The 20,336-nt window shown below is 38.0% G+C and overlaps 1 protein-coding gene across 7 annotated transcripts in view; it reads right to left on the reverse strand.

Annotated features, from left to right (window-relative positions):
- Nucleotides 1–20,336, reverse strand: part of mtss2 (MTSS I-BAR domain containing 2) — a 78,970-nt gene that overhangs the window by 5,911 nt on the left and 52,723 nt on the right. For 2 of the 7 annotated variants that reach the window (XM_042760629.1, XM_042760626.1), the window contains exons 4-15: nucleotides 10,263–10,347; nucleotides 9,585–9,676; nucleotides 9,235–9,309; nucleotides 8,347–8,355; nucleotides 7,554–7,711; nucleotides 6,341–6,448; nucleotides 6,132–6,229; nucleotides 4,220–4,439; nucleotides 2,381–2,455; nucleotides 1,923–2,072; nucleotides 1,316–1,492; nucleotides 354–519 (exon numbers count right to left, since the gene is read on the reverse strand). In XM_042760629.1, coding sequence (XP_042616563.1) covers nucleotides 354–519; nucleotides 1,316–1,492; nucleotides 1,923–2,072; nucleotides 2,381–2,455; nucleotides 4,220–4,439; nucleotides 6,132–6,229; nucleotides 6,341–6,448; nucleotides 7,554–7,711; nucleotides 8,347–8,355; nucleotides 9,235–9,309; nucleotides 9,585–9,676; nucleotides 10,263–10,347 — 1,413 coding nt within the window. The remainder of the gene's footprint in view (nucleotides 1–353; nucleotides 520–1,315; nucleotides 1,493–1,922; nucleotides 2,073–2,380; nucleotides 2,456–4,219; nucleotides 4,440–6,131; nucleotides 6,230–6,340; nucleotides 6,449–7,553; nucleotides 7,712–8,346; nucleotides 8,356–9,234; nucleotides 9,310–9,584; nucleotides 9,677–10,262; nucleotides 10,348–20,336) is intronic. The other 5 variants (XM_042760630.1, XM_042760628.1, XM_042760631.1 and 2 more) reach the window with 5 other exon arrangements.

A 20,336-nucleotide genomic window follows, 5' to 3' on the forward strand; every position in this document is an offset into this window, starting at 1 on the left:
ATAATGATAACGTCAAAGTTTTAAAAATCATTCTAATTCTAAGAGAATAGGGACGTCCACAGCTATAGCGACACAGTGAAATGACGAAGTGAAACTATATTGATAAAATCACTTTCAGAATGACTTTCTAGTTGATTAATGATAAGAACATTGACAGCCAATCAGAATCCACCTGATTTTAAGGAGCTTAAGCATTTAAAGCGGCGGACAAGACAACTGCACCTCGTGCTTGTAATAAACAAAGCATTATTGTGCGTTGGTGTGGACACTAATATGGTTAGCGTTATAGTTATCACTTTTAGTGTGAACAGGCCTTTATTGAAAACATGTGAGTATTTTTGACTGTGTATTACCCTGTGAGGGGATGGTATCTTCTGAGCAGGATGGGGTGGTTGTCTGAGTGCTGTATCCACTTGAGTACTGAAGGGAGTCTCGGCTGCTCTTCTGCTGCTCCATGCTGAGGCCTCGTGTCAGGACCATAGCTAGATCACTAGCAGCTGGGGAAACCTCCTCACCATGCTGCACCATTACACAATCAATCCAGACAGTTACATCAAGCACAGACTGCACGCATGTAGCTCAATGTGTGTGCATATGTAGACCTACACTTTGAATCCTAAACTATGAAAATTGAATATATAAACATATGTAAAAATATTACTCCAATGTATTTATTAATGATACATAAATTGCTAACTGTGAGTTAAGGAGTTCCCAGTGGGAATTACACTGGGGTGGAAATGAAAAAAGAAAAATGACTTATTTTGTGATTAATGTATATCCAGTGTTGGACACTGTCAACTAAATAAGCTAGTGAGTGTGTGAAGTGCATTTTAAGAGACTTTTTTTTTTTAAATCCATAATTATAGTGTTCTCAACCGTTTTGACTTCAAGCCCCCCCTTTGTCAAAGATAATTTTTCAAGGCCCACTAAGATGTTTATGGCACATTAGCTGTAATGACAAAGCTGCTCATTTTCAAACTTCTTAATTTAAAGAAAATAGTAGTTGCAATGTATTAAAATCAAACAAAACAATTTAAATAATTAAATAATATAATTTCAGAAGTGTTATTCAACACTTAGACTTTGTATTTCCATTACATTTCCATCAAACTCTGCAATCACAAATAACTAGAAAAGTTCTAGTTGTTTGTGATTGCAGAGTTAGATATATAAAATAGAAATTTCTACCTGTTAAAATATTTTAGAGCTTGTCATAATTAACATTATAAAAAATCCTTTGGAAATAGCTAAGAATTTATTTATTTATTAGTTTTCAAGGCTTGTAGAATGTTTAATATACGTTGAAAGTTACCTTGGCAGCGATAGTGGCCGGGGTCATTCTTGGCCTCTGTGGGTCTTCTGAATGCATCCCAGAATACCCCTGTGACTGAGGAGAGGTTTCTGCTTCCCTCAGTCTATCCAGAGGCTCCTTCCTCCTCTGAAGTGTGCTGGCCAGCACTTGTTCACCGGAACCTATCTTGGACCAGTCCTGAGGAAGTAGACGCGGTTAATTCAGGTCAGTGTTTAGCAACAGATGCAACAGTCTCCGGGGCGAGAGAGAAGACTGGCCCACGATCCAGCAGTTTGAGTGTCCTTTCAATAGATACTTTCTTATGTGTTTTAGAGAAAACCCAATCTCAGTGTTTGAATAAACTGATAGGTACCTTCCGTGGTCTGCTCGGTTTAGCAAATCTCACAGCCAGAGATTTGAAACCAGCATCATGCATCATCAACAGAAAAGGTGTGTGTTAAAAAGCAAAATGAGGCGATGAATGAGGTTAAGCAGAATGAAATCAAATCGAAAACACTGTCAGTAAGTGTTATTCAGGAGGCACATACAGTATTCAACACACAAGAACACACACAAAACGAAGAGGAAATAAACAAAACTGCAATGAGAATTGCCAATGGAGACAAACCTTCCAGCAAGGGATCTTGGATGTGGGAGAGGGTGTGTTGGATCCAGGGGAGCGGTTATAGGGTGGGGACGCAGGAAGTATGACAGAGAAAGGCCTGATGGAGCCAGTGTGAGAGAGAGCAGGGCGGAAGGTAGCGAAGGACGAGCCAAACTGCGGAATGGAGAGATAAGATCGAGACCGTCAGTGTAGCAAGAGACCCCCTTCCCTTTACTCATGGGCATGGGAGCCTTTGTGTGTGTGGCTTTGCAGATACATGCTGAGAGGGGCAGGAAAGATCAGATCTGATGACAGCACAAAGACGAAACCGGCAAGAGAGACAGAGAAGACCCCAACCTGCCAATCAGCAGCACAACCCTCACGGGTCCCACAGACAATACAAAACACTGACAAGCCAAAACAATCCATCACTGACAGTTTCAGCACATGTATGTCTTATGGACAGAGTACTTGATACTTACTGTGGTTGGAGAGCTACACTCACTAACTGACTGGCAGGTCTCAGATGCTTCAGAGGAAGCTGAACTTGAAGACTTCTGTAAGAAAGACCATAAAAGATGGGGTATCAGCAGGGAACATTTAGAGGGCCTTTATCAACATTTTTTTTTTTAGATTTGTGGTACTGCTTTGCAATAAATGGACATATCATAAATAGGAAAATCACATTTTAAATTAACAACAGGTGTACTGTTTGAGTAAATGAATTACTCCGGGATATTGGTTTATTTGAACTCAGAGGGAGTGTCAGCCATGTTAAAAAAGTTAAAAGCTTAAGTCATTTGTGGATTAATGCTTATTGTTGACGCGAACCGTTTCAAACGATTCAGTTCGATTTGGTGAACTGGTTCAAGAAGATCCGGTTACATCGAGTGATTCGTTCGCGAACCGGATATCACTAAACTGCAGTGTTGTGAACGCGCTCATAACAGACCCGGGAGGACAATGCTGAATAAAGTCGTAGTTTTTGATATTTTTGGACCAAAATGTATTTTCGATGCTTCAAAAAATTCTAACGGACCCTCTGATGTCACATGGACTACTTTGAAGATGTTTTTATTACCTTTCTGGACGTGGACAGTATACCGTACATACATTCTCAATGAAGGAACAGAAAGCTCTCGGACTAAATCTAAAATATCTTATACTGTGTTCCGAAGATGAACGGAGGTCTCACGGGTTTGGAACGACATGAGGGTGAGTCATTAATGACATAATTTTCATTTTTGGGTGAACTATCCCTTTAAGAAATGTAAGGCTAAATGTAAGTTACAGCATTCAAAATCAAAACTGACAGTGATGTTGCCATGCCAGTATTTCCAACACTTTCAACTTAAAATTAAAGCAAAAACAATTCAATAGGTTGTTCTTTCCTGTGCTTAAGCTACCATCTAAAAAAGATATGCATGAATCATGAACACTAACTGGTGTGTTTCTGAATTTTCTTTGCTAGTTTGACACCTCAGCCATGTGTTTGGTAGATTCCCAGCCAGGTAAAATCCCCTTTTCTGTCCATGGTCAGTGAGAGTAGCATGTGAGCTCCGAGACGAGTGCATGTCTCCTGCTTAACTCCAAAAGAAAGTGCTTAAGAAAGCACCTCCTCTGTGTATATATTGTAAAGCCTATGTTCCACATAAAATGCTTTACAAGCAAATTTCAAGCACTGCACAGCTTTCTATCACAATTTTTCCACTTAAGAATTATTTGACATACAGTGGTTTATATTTTATTTATTTTTTGTCCACAAGAGGTCACTATAATCTTTCAGATGCAGACAGTGAATGTTGCTTCATGTTTGAAGCTGGGACACAGATGTGCAGTAACACTGTTTCCATCACAGGAACGAATTACATTTTAAAAAATATTAAAATAGAAAATTTATATTTTTCACAATATGAGTTTTTACTGTATTTCTGTTCAAATAAATCCAGCCTTGCTGAGCATTAAAGACTTCTTTCAAAAACATTAAAAAAAAAAAGGAATCTTACCAACCCCAACCTTTTGAACAGTGCTGTATATAAATATAATAAATAAATATATATTTATATATCTATTAAAACAATGAAAAAAGTCTGTGAGGGATTGACTTACAGTCTTTACAATGCCAAACATTGTATAAATCCCCTAGATCAAATAATTTTCACAACTTTAAGATCTGTTTTTTGGAGTTTTTGTCTAATGCAAGCTTGTTTTTTTTCATAAAGATCTTTTGTCATGTCAAAAAATAAGCTCTATACCTTCATGTTACCAAAATTTCAACAGTACCATGAAGGCAGCAGGAATAAATACTTTGAAATAAATACCTGGCTTGTTATATCGGAGGGCATGGGTGATGGGGGTTTGGAGTAGACGTTGGCGTCCTGGGAGATGAAGCCGGAGTCGTGGGAGGAGACGCTGCTGAGGCGGTGTGCAGCGGTTGTTAGCGGTTGGGCCACGCTGCGGTAGCGACAGGACGAACTGGGTGAGTGAGTCTGAGAGCCACCAGAGGATCGAGAGGCACTACTATGTGCGCTGTTTACACTGCTGCAGGGGCAAGGGAAAGTGCAACAGGACAGAGAAGCGGGGTGCAAGGGTGGGGTACGGTCATATATGGCCAGGTTATATAGCGATAAGTGTGAAATACATCCATAAGATTAGAATGAGCAGACAAGGGTTTTACAGGATGACAGGAACATGGTTGACAGATGAAGGCAAGAAAAAATTACATGATAATGATTAACAAACATTTGAGGGGAAAAAAGCAATGAAATTGTCAGTGAAAAAGAGATGGACAAACAAAGGTCTCAAGCAGTTATGAGGTTGATGGGTAAGGATGGAGGTCAGGGTGGGGGGCAGAGGGAGAACATATGTAAGACAAAGTTTGACAAGTGTGACACAGATTGAATGTTGTGTTCAGATGTGTCGGCCTTGTGCAGCCAATGCACTTGAAGCAACCCCATGACTCCATGCAAGGCGGCACAAACAAACACAAACATGTACTAAATGACACTATTAAAAAAAAGAAGCTTTAATTGGCCCTGGAGCCAAAGCAAAACACTAATGGTCTAATCAAAAACTCTACAGGGACTGGCTATGTAAAAGTGATCTTAAAATGCTTTCAATTGGTTTTAAATTAATTCTGTTGCTGAGGTTCTTAAATGGGTTTTAACCTGGAATATTAATTTAAGAGAGCAAAGCACTGAAGTTACATTAATCAGACACAACTAATTGCTAGTGAATTATAAAAGTAATAACATCATATTAAACAAGCTACTTTAGTCTACTTGTGTTAATTATAATTGTAGGTAATTGCTATGTTTCATCAAAAGGAATCAATGGATGAATAACATGAATCAATAAGCATTAAACTGTGCCTGTTGAAAGCAAGGCTCTTACAGAATATAAAACAACATTTTCATGACCGCAGTGCTCTGTCTCTAATATGCTGTCGGGGGTTACATGTGATGTCAACATACAGTGAGATTGTGTAGTGCAGCAGTAGCATTAGCAGCCCCCTCTTTCTCGGTACACACACACACACACACACACACACACACACACACACACATACACACTTGCATTCAAAATATACACACACTCACAAAATATAACCTGGCTGGAAAAACAACAGCTAGTAGCTAGTTTCTAGGTAGTTGAGCCCCTTAAGGTTTAGTTCACTCAAAAACTACAAATCTATCATCATTAACTCACTCATGTCATTCCAAACCCATAAGATTTCTGTCTCTTTTGAAGTCCATTCCACCAAAACTTTAACACTTCAAAAAGGCTTGAATTGAGATGAATGAAAGACTAATAGGTTTAAAATGACATGAGGGTGAGTAATGGATCAAACTATCCATTTAACATGGTATGATCAACTGGTTTGTTTTCTGACCAGAGATAGTCTACAGTCTCAGATCAGCTTAAACCAATAAAATACTAGCTACCATGTCCCAAGACACAGCATAAGCTTTATTTTCCAACAGGGCAGTTAGTTACAAGTACAAGCTGCCATTTGGCAATTTATATTTTGTACTAAATTGTATTGTCATTTTCTAACAAACAGTAATGTTCAAAGCAATTACAATGAAGAAAAGCCAATCAACAGTACACAGCCCAAGCAACAAATCTATTCAGCAGAAAAAAAAGGCTAATAACTAGAAATAATGATTTAATAACTGTGCTAACATTACTGGCTGCATAATGTCTCTATTTCTTTATCACTCTCGCTCTCACCTGCACATGCTGCTTTTCCTGGAGCCGGAGCTGCTGGGAGAGGAGGGGGGAGTCTGGTAGGACCAAGAGTAATCTGACCCCTTAAGGTCTTTTATCACCTGAATGAAAGAGACAGAGAAAGGCAGTCTTAGTGTTAATGGGCTTTTTTCTGTAAAGCACTGTACTGTTCATGCTACATGGTGACTGGAGTACATAAGAAGCATGTGCACCTGCTCGCTGGCTGGGGGCAGTTTGTGGGGGTCTGAGGTTAACACAGTGAGGTCATCAATAATGGCCTGGAGATGTGTGATCTCTCCCAACATGGCAATCTCTCCATTCTAATAACACACAAGGTCAAAACCACAAGTTCATAGATCAGATTTTAACATCACATAAAGCCATTTAAATGACAGACAATAACACATTCTAAGAGCATTTTGCTTTAACTCTAAAGACAGGTTCCTTATTACCACTACCATATGCAGTATGACAAACAAAACTTTGATGAAACATTTCCCCTTTAATGCTATATATTACAGAGCTGCCTTTGTACTTTTGACTGAATTTTCTAGCAACTTTTATGATGGCTGTTCTTGTTGTTTATTATTCAATAAATACTATTTTATATTCATTGTAGTATTTAATATTGGGAAACAGTGTGTGTGTATGTGCTTGTGAGGGTGATTTGTGTTGTTCTGCATTAGATGGCGACAAGAGACTGTTTCATGTGTCAGCAGTAAAGTCTTCTCTCTCTCATAATACTCTACATAATACAGTGAGCTTTTAATACAGTAATACCATAAGTTTTTAATGAAACAACTCAACATTCCTTCGTTACTAGTTCTAAAGTGATGTTTTTGAATTAGTAACAGAGGCTTGAACTCAGCTGTTAAACTGTCAAACGGAATCTGTGGCGGAAGGAAGTATTTTTGCACAAGAGGGTTTTTAAAGACACTCCGTTGTTGTTTTTCTTATGTATTTACTCACTTGTGCCATCAAACTGTTGTATAAACACAATATCATTCGAGTATGAGAGCGATACCGGCTCAATATCAGCCTCCAGCGTGAGGCCGCCTAATCACAGCCATGCTGAATATAGAGCCGGTGACGCTCTCGTACTCGAGTGATATTGCTCATATACACACATGACAAGAAGAAATGTTTCTTGAGCATTAAAAAATAAGGTTTATGTTACTGGAGTAATGACTGTTTGAATAAACTGTTATTATTAAACAAAATATATTAACAAAAATACAAACAGTTATTTTACATTTTAATAATATTTCACAATGTTGCTGTTTTTGCTGCATCAAATAAATGCAGCCTTGCCGGGCATAAGAGACTTCAGTTACACTTTAACTGGTGTCCTTGTTACAGAGTAATGTTTAAGGTCTGAGCAGCTGTACAGTTCACATAAGTGATGTTGAATGAGGTGAGCTGTACCACTACAGGCTGCAGGAAGCTGATGAAGGTACAAAAGCGTCCTCTCTCCTCCACTAGAGCACGCCGCACCGCCTGCTTCTCTGTCTCCTCCATCAGCAGATACATGTCATTCACATCCTGCATTGCACTGTCCAGCTGTGGTTGAAGGTCCCCCCGGCCTACAGGAGGCGACAGAGGGCATAACAGAAAAGAAGGAGAAAAAGGCAGAGGTATTAATTAAGAATTTAAAAAAAAATGGCCAAAGAATGAGACAAAACAGATGGTCCAACAATACGGACATAATGTGAACACGGAACAAAACGAACTATCCTACTCCGACTAGCAGCTACACAACAAACGTAGACAGACGACTCTGAACTCTGCGGTCGAACATCTTCTACTCTTAATGAAACACATGGAACCTCCCAGAGGAAGTTAAAAGGTTAACTCATGCAGACTAGATTGTTAGAGATGGTCGTGACCTTTGCTGAGGAAGTCAGCTATCCACAGTAGAACTGCTTCCAGGAATACAAGCAGCATGCATGCAGGGACCGCATCGGCAAAATCATGCACAAAGCAAACCCTCAGGTGTTATAATGGGAGAAAAGAGAAAGGCTGTGATCTTGAATCACTCGTTGCAAGCTGTCAAGCTAAAATGTCATGTGGGGGTTAAATCTGATGACCACAGAACTGTCTGCAGACATGTTTGGGTCTTTTTCGAGTTGAGGCCGGGTTAAAGGGCCATGCAGAGTGACGAGGGAGAAGAATCTAAGTGAGCCACTGATTGGCGTGAAAAAAAAAAAAACATACTTACCCTGTAGCTCTATAGAGGGAGAACAGATGAAAAAGAGAGAGAATGCAATGTGTGGGGGGAATCCAAGAGAGAGTAAAGAACAGAGAGATACAGAGAAACAGAGGAGGGAGAGCACTGTGTTAGGGTTAGTATTAGAAAACAATTCAGCTCATTTCATGGCTAAATTGTTTCAGAAAAGCCAAACCACCACAGCAAATCTGAACAAAATCAAATTTAAAAAGCAGCCAAAAAATGTACAATTTAATGCACAATGGACCCAAAATTAAATAAAATAGGTAATCGTCTCAAACTGAATGGTCTTAGAAGGAATGAGATGCCTGACTTAACAAAATAAATAGGCAGCTTTTCCTTTAAAAATGGAGTCTTCCTAGTAACACAAAGGATTGTCATCCTATCTTCAAAAGCAGAAATTATTGGCTGCTGGGATATAAACAGAACTGCTTAGCAAATGAGGTGAGAGTTGCACTTCCGCGCTTCAGCCAGCAGAGGGGGTTGCTTACATTGCAGAGGATTGTTTGCCTCATTTGAAGGGATCAGTAATTTCAGTCTATGCAGCTTTAACAACACTTCCGAGATTCAACCATCCATTGCAAACCATAAGGGCCACTAAAACGCATTCAGCACTGCTGGCATACGACCAGCAGATTGTTCTGAACGACAAATAAAAAAGCCAGTTTTGACCTTGAGGAAATGTCCTTGACTTATCCCCAACACATTTCTGCTTTGTAATAGTGCAGTGTTATGTAATATTGATCCATTACTTTCACTGACATTAAAACACTTGTATGCTAGTATATGTGTTGCTTGTGATCTTATTTCGCAGAATAAATTGCCCAAATTTGTTGTCATGCTTAGCATGTCTTAATAATATTATGAAAAAGGTGTTACCTTTCCTGGCTTTCTTCTGTAATTTCATGGTGTCTGAAGATTTCTTCTTTATTTCATGACGAGACCGTTTGTACTCTGTAAAAAAACGAAATGTGTGAAAATATGGTATCACTTTTTTTTTAGTCCTGTTCCGTGTGTATGTACTATGTACTTATTATAGCAATTGCAATCTAGATAATAACCCACTAAACCTAACCATAACCCATGTAGCTACTGTATACTAACCAGTGCTTTCTTGGGTAAGCACACTTGTAATTACATATACTATAAAAAAAGTAACTGAAAATTTGTATGCTGTCTACTTTGTAAGGATTGACAGTGTGTATATGGACAAAAAAGTGCTTAGTCACCTTTGGCATGGTCCTTGTCCAGTTGATTGGCAGTCTTCTTCCAGTCTTCAATACGGTCCTGTAGAGGAGTGATCAGGCTCTCCATCAAAGCACTGAGAGCAATGAAGAGAGGATCATGTTCTCAACCGTTCACAGCTGAGTCAGAGGTTCTCATTCAATCACAGAGCAATATGAACATTCACAAGGAAATATCATCAACCCTGTGGGGCATCAGAGCATGAGAAATGAAGGCTTTGGTTTACAGTGTGGCTTAGAGTCTGAGGCATCCATTCGTTAGACTGTCGAAGGGAATTGTCAGCAGATGTCCTTTAATAAAGTGTGAACAGTGTGTGTATTGTCGTGTTCTCTTGTCTTGCCAGTGCCATCAGACTTTGAGAGTGAGTCTCTGACTGTAGTGTGTTGTGATGTTTACATTTGTGCACATGCCAGAGCTCAGTGTCAAACAAATAAAAAAGAAAAGTGACCACAGAATGCCAAAATCAACCAATCAGAATCAAGCATTCCAGAGAGACATGTAACAATGCTGCATAATAGACACACCACTGTTGTAGTTTAATATACAAGTTCTGTATCAAATTCATAGCAATAATGTTTGGCTCTTGTTTGTGCTCTGTACAGTACATAGGCTTCTAAACTATGACACACAGGAAGTAGATGACAGGAGAAGTATGGTCGTACTTTGTAAAATGGCGTAGTTTAGCCTCAATGCTGCGATGCCTCATACACATGCGGGTCAGAGCTGATCCGATGTCTCTGGTGGCACCTACAGGAGACATAAATGGTGAAAAAACTGTTAGAACATCACTGAAATTACACACAGGAAACACTTCAATGGCCAAAACCAGCATGGTAAAAACAACCGCTGAACTCCAGAATGTTGTAAGCTGCACTTTTATCACTAGTATTTTAAAGACCATCTAGTGTACAACCTCAAGTCATTCAAATATTTATTATTAACATGGATCAGTAATTTGTACTTGCTGCAGTTCAAATAAAGTGGTTTAATTTAAAAGACTCCCTAAAGTGTGCGTGTAACCTGTAGCCACAGTGTAAATAAGGCTATTTTTAGTAGCAGGTTGGAAAAAAACGTTTGGAAAATCCTGACCCCAGTATTTATAAGAGGCAGTGTGCTTTCTTCCAAAGAAGGTGGCCTGGACAGCTATTATTTCACTGAAGTGTTTACATGTCAAACTGAACTGAACTCTTGAACTGAGAAGTCTGTAAGTGTAACCGCAGCAGCTCTTTAGATTTAACTGTAACCATGACCTTCAATATAAAAAAACAAATGATTATTTACCATTTAAAATCACTGTGTATCTCATATGACTGTGAAAATTTTCTGGCAAACTAAAGTCTTACAGAGTTGGTCTAGGCCCATGTCAAAGAGGCACAGACCCTAAAAAAATTCAACCCTCACCCTCAAAAACATTGGGTTGAAGACCAAACTATTTTTTACCATGTATGGAAAATGATATAGACTTATATCTTACTGGTATTTATCATTAATAATCCCTTCAGCCCGTATATTTTTGAATCTGAACTCTTAATTTCTTCTCCATTTAATCTCATTGCTGTCTATAGGGAACAACTGAGATTTAAGAGATCTCATTTGTGATTTTTCTTTCGCAGCTTTAGCATTGTTAGCTAGTTAGCAATGAATGATTTGCATACAATCACAATATATTGTATATACACAAATTAATTCTGTTAAAGTGCATATAATTGTAACTGTTAAAACCAAAAGACCAAAAACCATTAATCAAATATATAGATGCATATAGTAGGCTACATATATAGAACAAACATATATCATTGACATGCCTTTGACTCTTGTGTCTATTATCCATTGCCATTTTGCGATAACAGTAATGTGTTCACTAACACGGATTTTCTGCATGGCTGCTCTAAGCGCAATGAGTTAAACATGCTTGCATGCCAACACACACACACACACACACTCAGAAGTGCGCACATGCATACAAACACAGTGTTTCTCCAATGAGACTCCAGTAAGCCACGAGAGAAGCTCCATTCATAATTAACACATTCCTGCCTCATGCCTCCTGTTCTACCCAGCAACCATTCATTAATCCATCCATCCCACAAAGACACAGAGCAGAGTAAGATGATACAGTGTCTAATATCAAAGTGCCACTGTACCTTATAATAGTGCAAGAAAATTACTAAAGACAAAAACTTGGAAAGAGAAAGAGTGAGAACAGAAAAGGAGCAAGTGAGGTGTTCTTCACACATTTTTAATTGCTTCTGAATTGAGACATCCTTTAGTGAGAAAACCCCCTTTTTTTTCAACTTGTAATTCTTTTTCAAAATGTCCTTACTCAATCCACCAGGTGAAAATGCCACACAGATGTTGGACTTCTCCAATCATTTAGTCCAAATAAACTTCACCATTTTCACAATCGTCTGCAAGCGTACATTGAGATCTGCCTACAGCCAATTAACAACCAATAAATAGAACCAGGTCTTCCTACATCTTTTTTTTTCATTAATCTATTTCAATTGAATGTACATCAAAATATGGAAGAAAAGATCTGTCACTACTTCCATTTAATCGCGAACATCTGGCTAACGTTACATGTACCGGTACTCAGTTTTCCCGTTGTGTGTCTGTCGGAAACCATTTCAGAGAAAATATCAGATTGAAATGTGTTTGATGGCCACTTGTGAATGTCCAGCCCAGCGTGTGCACTGAAGCGGTGTACTGCTGTCACCACAGTAATCTGTACAGAGTGGGAGTATTCAGAGTGCTGTCGCCTCCATCTGTTACAGCAGCCTGTGTTTACTGTTGGCCTCATCGCCTAGACCCGCACTGCCACACTAGCCCCCACATATTGATTTTTTTTCCCATGACATTTAGTCACCACAATGTGAAAATGACCATTCTGAGAAAAGATGAGTGGAAAGAGCACAAACACATGAAATGATGCAAAAGAGTGAATGAATTTTCCATTTTCCTCATGAATGTCTGTATTTGTCTAAACAATTTCTCAGTGCCCAAACAAAGGTTGAGATTTTCGCAAAGACATCATCAATACAATGAAAATATCAAATTAATATAAATTTAAAGTCTCATTACTAGGTATCCATAATACATCAAGACCACTAGGTTATCTGTCGATGTTACTTTACATTATTACACTACTATATTGTTGTTGTTGTTGTTGTTTATTGGTATCTGTCAAAATTGTATATACACTACCATTCAAATGTTTGGGGTCAATAAGATTTTTTTTTTTTAAAGAAACTAATACTCAGCAAGAATGCATTAAATTAATTAAAAGTGACAGAAAATCATGCTATAAAAAATAAAGAAATAAAAATAAAATAACTAGGCCCCTATTCAAAATAAATTAAGCAGCATAACTGTTTTTAACATTGATAATAAGAAATGTTTCTTGAGCAGCAGATCAGCATATCAAAATGATTTCTGAAGGATCACATGACAATGACCCTAAACTTCTGAGTGGTAGAGTATATTGTTCCAGTATTGTTTTAGTGTTCACACTCATTTCCCCTATTTTTTTTACATTTAAGGCTCATTTTATCCTTAAAAACACTAATAATTTAATAACATTGTTTAATCTTTTAACAAATCTCAAAATTAATAAATGACTGATCTCAGGTTTGTGTGTGTGTGTGTGTGTGTGTGTGTGTGTGTGTGTGTGTGTGTGTGTGTGGGTGTGTGTGTGTGTGTGTGTGTGTGTGTGTGTGTGTGTGTGTTTTATTTTTAATTTATTCAGACAAAATTGTAGAGAATTTGAATATTGTGAATTTATTGGTTTATGGACATAACTTGAAAAATAACTGACCTACTAAAATCATGGCTGATACCAATACCAATACATCCCTATCATCATGCATAATAATAAATATTGACATAATAAATCACCGGTTGTGCACTCCATATACACCAACAGATGTTCACACCAAGACCTGATAATAACTGTGTGTGTGTTTCTGTGTCGGCATGTACTGTATGATCATTTTCCATCTGAGACAAAAATGGATGAGATCAGTCTGTTGGGAATTCCTTCTGTGGCTTCTGAAGTTAATTGAATAGAGTAACTGGATAAACAAGGCCATTTACTTGGCTGACAACCAGCAGAAAGACATACAGAGCACTTACACAAGAGAAAGAGAGAGAGAGAGACAGTGGCAGGTCTATAATGTTGAGCTGAGGTTTCACAAATAGCTGATGTACAGGTGCATTTACTCAACTCAAGCTATCATCGTTAATCTTGACTTGCTGTCTCATGGTAAACAAACCAAATCTGAAGATGACAACCATGAACACACACAATAATCAACGTTTAGTGTAAAGGCAACAATGGAACATGCTTCTTAATTGAAACAACGCTAAAGGCAAATAAATGTATATCCATATATACTGTAATTTAAAATAGTATATATGGATATACAGTGGGTACGGAAAGTATTCAGACCCCCTTAATTTTTTCACTCTTTGTTATATTGTAGCCATTTGCTAAAATAATTTAAGTTCATTTTTTTCCTCATTAATGTACACACAGCACCCCATATTGACAGAAAAACACAGAATTGTTGACATTTTTGCAGATTTATTAAAAAAGAAAACTGAAATATCACATGGTCCTAAGTATTCAGACCCTTTGCTGTGACACTCATATATTTAACTCAGGTGCTGTCCATTTCTTCTGATCATCCTTGAGATGGTTCTACACCTTCATTTGAGTCCAACTGTGTTTGATTATACTGATTGGACTTGATTAGGAAAGCCACACACCTGTCTATATAAGACCTTACAGCTCACAGTGCGTGTCAGAGCAAATGAGAATCATGAGGTCAAAGGAACTGCCTGAAGAGCTCAGAGACAGAATTGTGGCAAGGCACAGATCTGGCCAAGGTTACAAAAAAAAATCTGCTGCATTTAAGGTTCCTAAGAGCACAGTGACCTCCATAATCCTTAAATGGAAGATGTTTGAGACGACCAGAACCCTTCCTAGAGCTGACCGTCTGGCCAAACTTAGCTATCGGGGAAGAAGAGACTTGGTGAGAGAGGTAAAGAAGAACCCAAAGATCACTGTGGCTGAGCTCCAGAGATGCAGTCGGGAGATGGGAGAAAGTTGTAGAAAGTCAACCATCACTGCAGCCCTCCATCAGTCGGGGGCTTTATGGCAGAGTGGCCTGACGGAAGCCTCTCCTCAGTGCAAGACACATGAAAAAACACCTGAAGGACTCTAAGATGGTGAGAAATAAGTTTCTCTGGTCTGATGAGACCAAGATAGAACTTTTTGGCCTTAATTCTAAGCGGTATGTGTGGAGAAAACCAGGCACTGCTCATCACCTGTCCAATACAGTCCCAACAGTGAAGCATGGTGGTTGCAGCATCATGCTATGGGGGTGTTTTTCAGCTGCAGGGACAGGACAACTGGTTGCAATCGAGGGATATCCTGGACGAAATCCTTCTCCAGAGTGCTCAGGACCTCAGACTGGGCCGAAGGTTCACCTTCCAACAAGACAATGACCCTAAGCACACAGCTAAAATAACGAAGGAGTAGCTTCACAACAACTCCGTGACTGTTCTTGAATGGCCCAGCCAGAGCCCTGACTTAAACCCAATTAAGCATCTCTAGAGAGACCTGAAAATGGCTGTCCACCAACGTTTACCATCCAACCTGACAGAACTGGAGAGGATCTGCAAGGAAGAATGGCAGAGGATCCCCAAATTCAGGTGTGAAAAACTTGTTGCATCTTTCCCAAAAAGCCTCATGGCTGTATTAGATCAAAAGGGTGCTTCTACTAAAGACTGAGCAAAGGGTCTGAATACTTAGGACCATGTGATATTTCAGTTTTTCTTTTTTAAGAAATGTGCAAAAATGTCAACAATTCTGTGTTTTTCTGTCAATATGGGGTGCTGTGTGTACATTAATGAGGAAAAAAAAATGAACTTAAACGATTTTAGCAAACGGCTGCAATATAACAGAGTGAAAAATTTAAGGGGGTCTGAATACTTTCCGTACCCACTGTATATTTATTTCCCTTTAGCATATAGTTTTTAATTATATAAATATATATATATATATATTTATATATATAAACCTTCCGGTATCTTTTGTTGCTGATTTCAAGGTTGCTGTGAGGCCATTCCAATGCAAATTCTTCTGTCACTTGGTAGCTCTAAGATAGCAAAATCAGGCCAACACTGACTATGCCCTCATACACCATAAAACAATTCACATAACAACATTTAGCTTATGTGACATTAATGATTGTGTATGGCATTTTTCTTTGTACAATAAACAGTATTTGTACTGCAATGGTTCACCACTTGATGTTCAATGTAAAACCTACAGTAGGTCATCAGAAGCAGTTGAGCACCAGTGGCACAGAATAGGAAATATAAAGCAGTAGATGTACTGAACCATATACAGTAAAGGAATGAAAACAGAAATGGCTCTGCTAATGTTCACGTAAGAAATGAATTATGAGTGTTTTCACTAACTGTATGGGCAGTTAGTCAATTTCTACTGTCCAGCCTCTCTGCTGTTTCCAGGGCAACAGATGGTGGGTGATAAATGTAGAGCAGTGCAGGTCTCAGGACAGACAGGCCAGTGAGTGGTGCAAAAATCAATCAGTCTGCAGAGTGACGGGACAGATGCCGCCATGCCAGGACACTGCGCTGCTCTCCAAGAATCATCTATTACTACAGCAGCCTTCTTTAAATGATGTTGAAATCAAATGACATTTTTACAATTTTTGTCCGTTGGCATTTTCACTAGATATAATTAGATACTTTAATGAATGAAAATAAATCAATAAATAAATAAAAAAAATCAATAAATAAAAAATAACAAAAGAGTCTGCACATTCTTATGGCAACTTGTAATTAATTTTTTTTTTTATTTTAGTTGTACTTTTTTTTTTTACAATCTGCTTGAGGTTTTGGTTTAGAGTTGGGCCTTCATTCTTTTTTGTTGTCATCGTTCATGTTGAAATCGTACATTTTATTTTATTTATTTATATATTTTTGTAGAAATTCATACAGATTTGCCATATTCGCCAAAACTTAAAATAGTTTTCTCATGAGATCAAGTTGAAATTAGTGGTATTAAATTAAATATAAAAATTCTGGCGGATACATATTAACTGATAATTGTTTTCATATTTTGGCAAGTATCTGATGATATTAAACTTTTTAAACTACTTTGTCCAAATAAATGAAAAATAAAAAATGAAAAAGTTTCACTTCATTTTAAGGACCAATTTATCTAGCAAGCAATTTAACTAGCAATCATTTTACAAACATATTGGCTGTTTATTAGTACTTATAAAGCACATATTAATGACTTGCTCTGCATGGTCATATTTTACACTGAAAAAAATTATAAACGCAACACTTTTGTTTTTGCCCCCATTTTTCATGAGCTGACCTCAAAGAACTAAGACTTTTTCTATGTACACAAAAGGCCTATTTCTCTCAAATATTGTTCAAAAATCTGTCTATCAATCATGCTGTCTAATCAGCATCTTGATATGCCACACCTGTCAGGTGGATGGATTATCTCGGCAAAGGAGAAGTGCTCGCTAACACAGATTTGTGAACAATATTTGAGAGATATAGGCCTTTTGTGTACATAGAAAAAGTCTTAGATATTTGAGCTCAGCTCATGAAAAACTAAAATGTTGCGTTTATAATTTTGTTCAGTGTAGATCCCTTAATCTACCCCATACCTAAACTTAAAAACTACCTTAATAACTATTAATAAACAGCAAACTAGTAGTTTATTGAGACTAAATTTATAGTTAAGAGTTAGTCAAAATAAAGTGTGGCCAAAAACACTAAGAATGAAAACAATTTGTTTTAAAATGTACTGGCATTAAATACTGTATCATGTAATGAAATACCATCTGTACATATTCCACCACAGAAAAAAATAAATAAAAAAAGAAAAATTTTATTATATTTTTCTCCACCTGTATCGTTCTTTCCCTCCCCTGCCATTTCTCTTCCTTTCAATGTCCTCACTACTCGCCGAACCCTTCACCGCCCCTTAGAAGTAATTCAGGCATCCTTTTTTTTTCTCTGTCACAAAACCTGATGATGGGTGGCACATGCTGCCTCATGACTCCCTGTTGAGATGCTGAACATGAAAGTCTGTCAAAAGCTTCAGTCTGCAAGGCCTCAAACCCCCACACAAACCAGCCTCCACCTTTCCACAACATCCCTGCCCTCATCTCACCAGACCTTACAACCTTTGATGCATACCTTTTCCTGCTAATACATGACTACTGATAATGATACAGGTGCTTTAATATGTGTATCTCAGTCAAAACGACATACAGTTACAATGGGATTCTGACCGTAATGACCATAAACAGGATTCTACTGTAAATCATGTTCACTTCTGACACTTTACCAGAATAGCATTTGTGGTAATATGGTCTCCAAAACTACGGAAGTATAAATATACATAATAACCCACCTCTCTGGCTGGTTTGTTTGCAGTTTTCTAAGTTGAAGGAGACATTAGAGTTGTCCTAAACCACAACAATCACATGAGACTGAGCCACATCTATACACTCATGTATAAACACAAAATAGAACTGACTGAACAGCTCAACAATCACTGAGGAGGCAGCTGTCAAACAAGAGTTGCCTTCCCCATATATGAATAAACCCCCAAAAAAAAAAAAAAAAAAAAAAAAAAAACACATTTCCATACACATGCAGCATCAAAAATAAATAAATAAAATAAACTTAAAAAATGGCAATATTTTAAATTATTATTATTATTAATTATCAATTATTATTAACCTCAGTAAGGTAATGGTGTTATCATCATTTCCACTCTCCCTGAATCATACGCAAGCATTTCCTCTGCTTTGCTCCTATGGCTTTATGCCCTTCTAGCTCATGCTTTGCCATAGCAACAGGAGACATGAAATCTGCTGAAGGATTTGTGCCTGCCCCCTTTCTTCTCTCTGCACCATTCATTTAATGCAGACATGCCCTCACGCAAACAAAAATACTCACATATACAAGAAAATAATTGAACAGGGCTTCTATTAACGCTTTACACTGAGCACAAAAGCGTCTCAATGATAGTATGTTTCAAATACAGGCAACAATTAAGAACTAGAGATTATGAAGAACTGGGTCCCAAGGGTCAGATGGGGTGTAGTGGGTGCTTGTTTGCTTGATTGTACAGTATGTATAAGCCCCAGTAGTGTAAACCACACAAGGTGGCCTAGTTCCCAGGATGGCCTGTGTCTCTTTGAATCAGGCATTTGTGGACAGCTAGAGTACCCTGATTACACAATTACTACAAGAAAATATAATACATAAAACACAAAAACATTCTAATACTCAAAACTGTATAAGTATATATAATTTAACAAAACAGGCATGTAGAAATTTCATACGTTTGATGCCTCAGTGCAGGTCATCCCAAAGATCATAAATTTGTTTTTATCCCATAACCAAGGCAAATTCATTTCCTTAGGCAGCGCTGCCAAAATCAGTCTAAGGACAAAAAACTTCATTTTTGGTTCACTCCAATCATTTAGTTTGCTTAAACCCTGTACCTTTCTTGCACTCTACCTCAAGCTTCCACCTCCATCAACAAATAACAGACAGAATCATGTCCCCTCTCTACACACTTTTCTTTTCTGACAATCCGTTTCACTCAGATACACGTCACAATACAGAATAAATTATCATTGCAACTTTAAGCATAAATCTCCGGCAATTGGGTTAGATTTATGAATTAAACAAGAACAGCTATGAAGGGACAAAATATTATTTCTATATCTCTGTATGGTCTTGGACAGACATGCGGTTGTTGTAAAAGAGGCATAAATACACTATATACAGTTAAAGAACAGTACTGTGCTGTTTAAGTGTGCAAGCTGCAGGCAAAGCAGAGCTAACAGGAAGAAAGAGAAAGACTGAGACAACAAACGCTGACTGCAGCAGCACATGAAATAGCATAATTCATGCAAGCCTTGATTCCCCTCTCAGCATGCATCTGTACCTCAGAGCTTCTGCCCCCAAAAAACTGCTTCTGATTAGACTGAGATGCTCAGAAAGTGCAGCATAGAGAATCACTGACAATTACTGACACCGAAATCTGCGTTAAGACCTGGCACTGCGTGAATTTCATCAAACAAATAAAAGTGAGAGTACATGAATAAAAACATGAACTGAAAATAAATGTTAATGCACTACGTGGTTATTTTATTTATTTATTTATTTTTTTCAGTCCAAACACTTTGTTGCAATTGTTGGGAAAGCAGGGCTGATCTGACCCAATTTAGGTTTATAATCGTTCATAATCAGTAACCCAACAGTGCTGGGATGGGAATGCGGACATGAAAAAAGCAAGCATGTCATGCAAGGTCCAACCATTCTCTAAGTTCCACCTATCTGTGTTTGCGGTGAAAGGAATATGTGTGGGAAAATAGAAGAAAATTTATTGAAACAGAGAGAAAAGAGAACTTTGAATCTTACTGCAGAGACAAGTATGTTCTTTTTTTGTTTTTTCGAGTATTTTCTCTCACACCAAAATCACTCAAGTAGTGACTGGATTCTAGTGAACTGGCAGGAAATGAAAAAGACGGAATGGCTCTTGAGAGGAGTGATTAAAAACACTTCCATCGTGTCGATTTGCTATAATGCACATTTTATTCCTGACTTTCAGTGTTTATTACAGGCTTTTAGTCAGTGTGTTTCTTGGCGGCACTCAAAGCCTG

This window comes from Cyprinus carpio, chromosome A7 (genome assembly GCF_018340385.1).
Source record: "Cyprinus carpio isolate SPL01 chromosome A7, ASM1834038v1, whole genome shotgun sequence".
In the NCBI taxonomy this organism is placed as follows: Eukaryota; Metazoa; Chordata; class Actinopteri; order Cypriniformes; family Cyprinidae; genus Cyprinus; species Cyprinus carpio.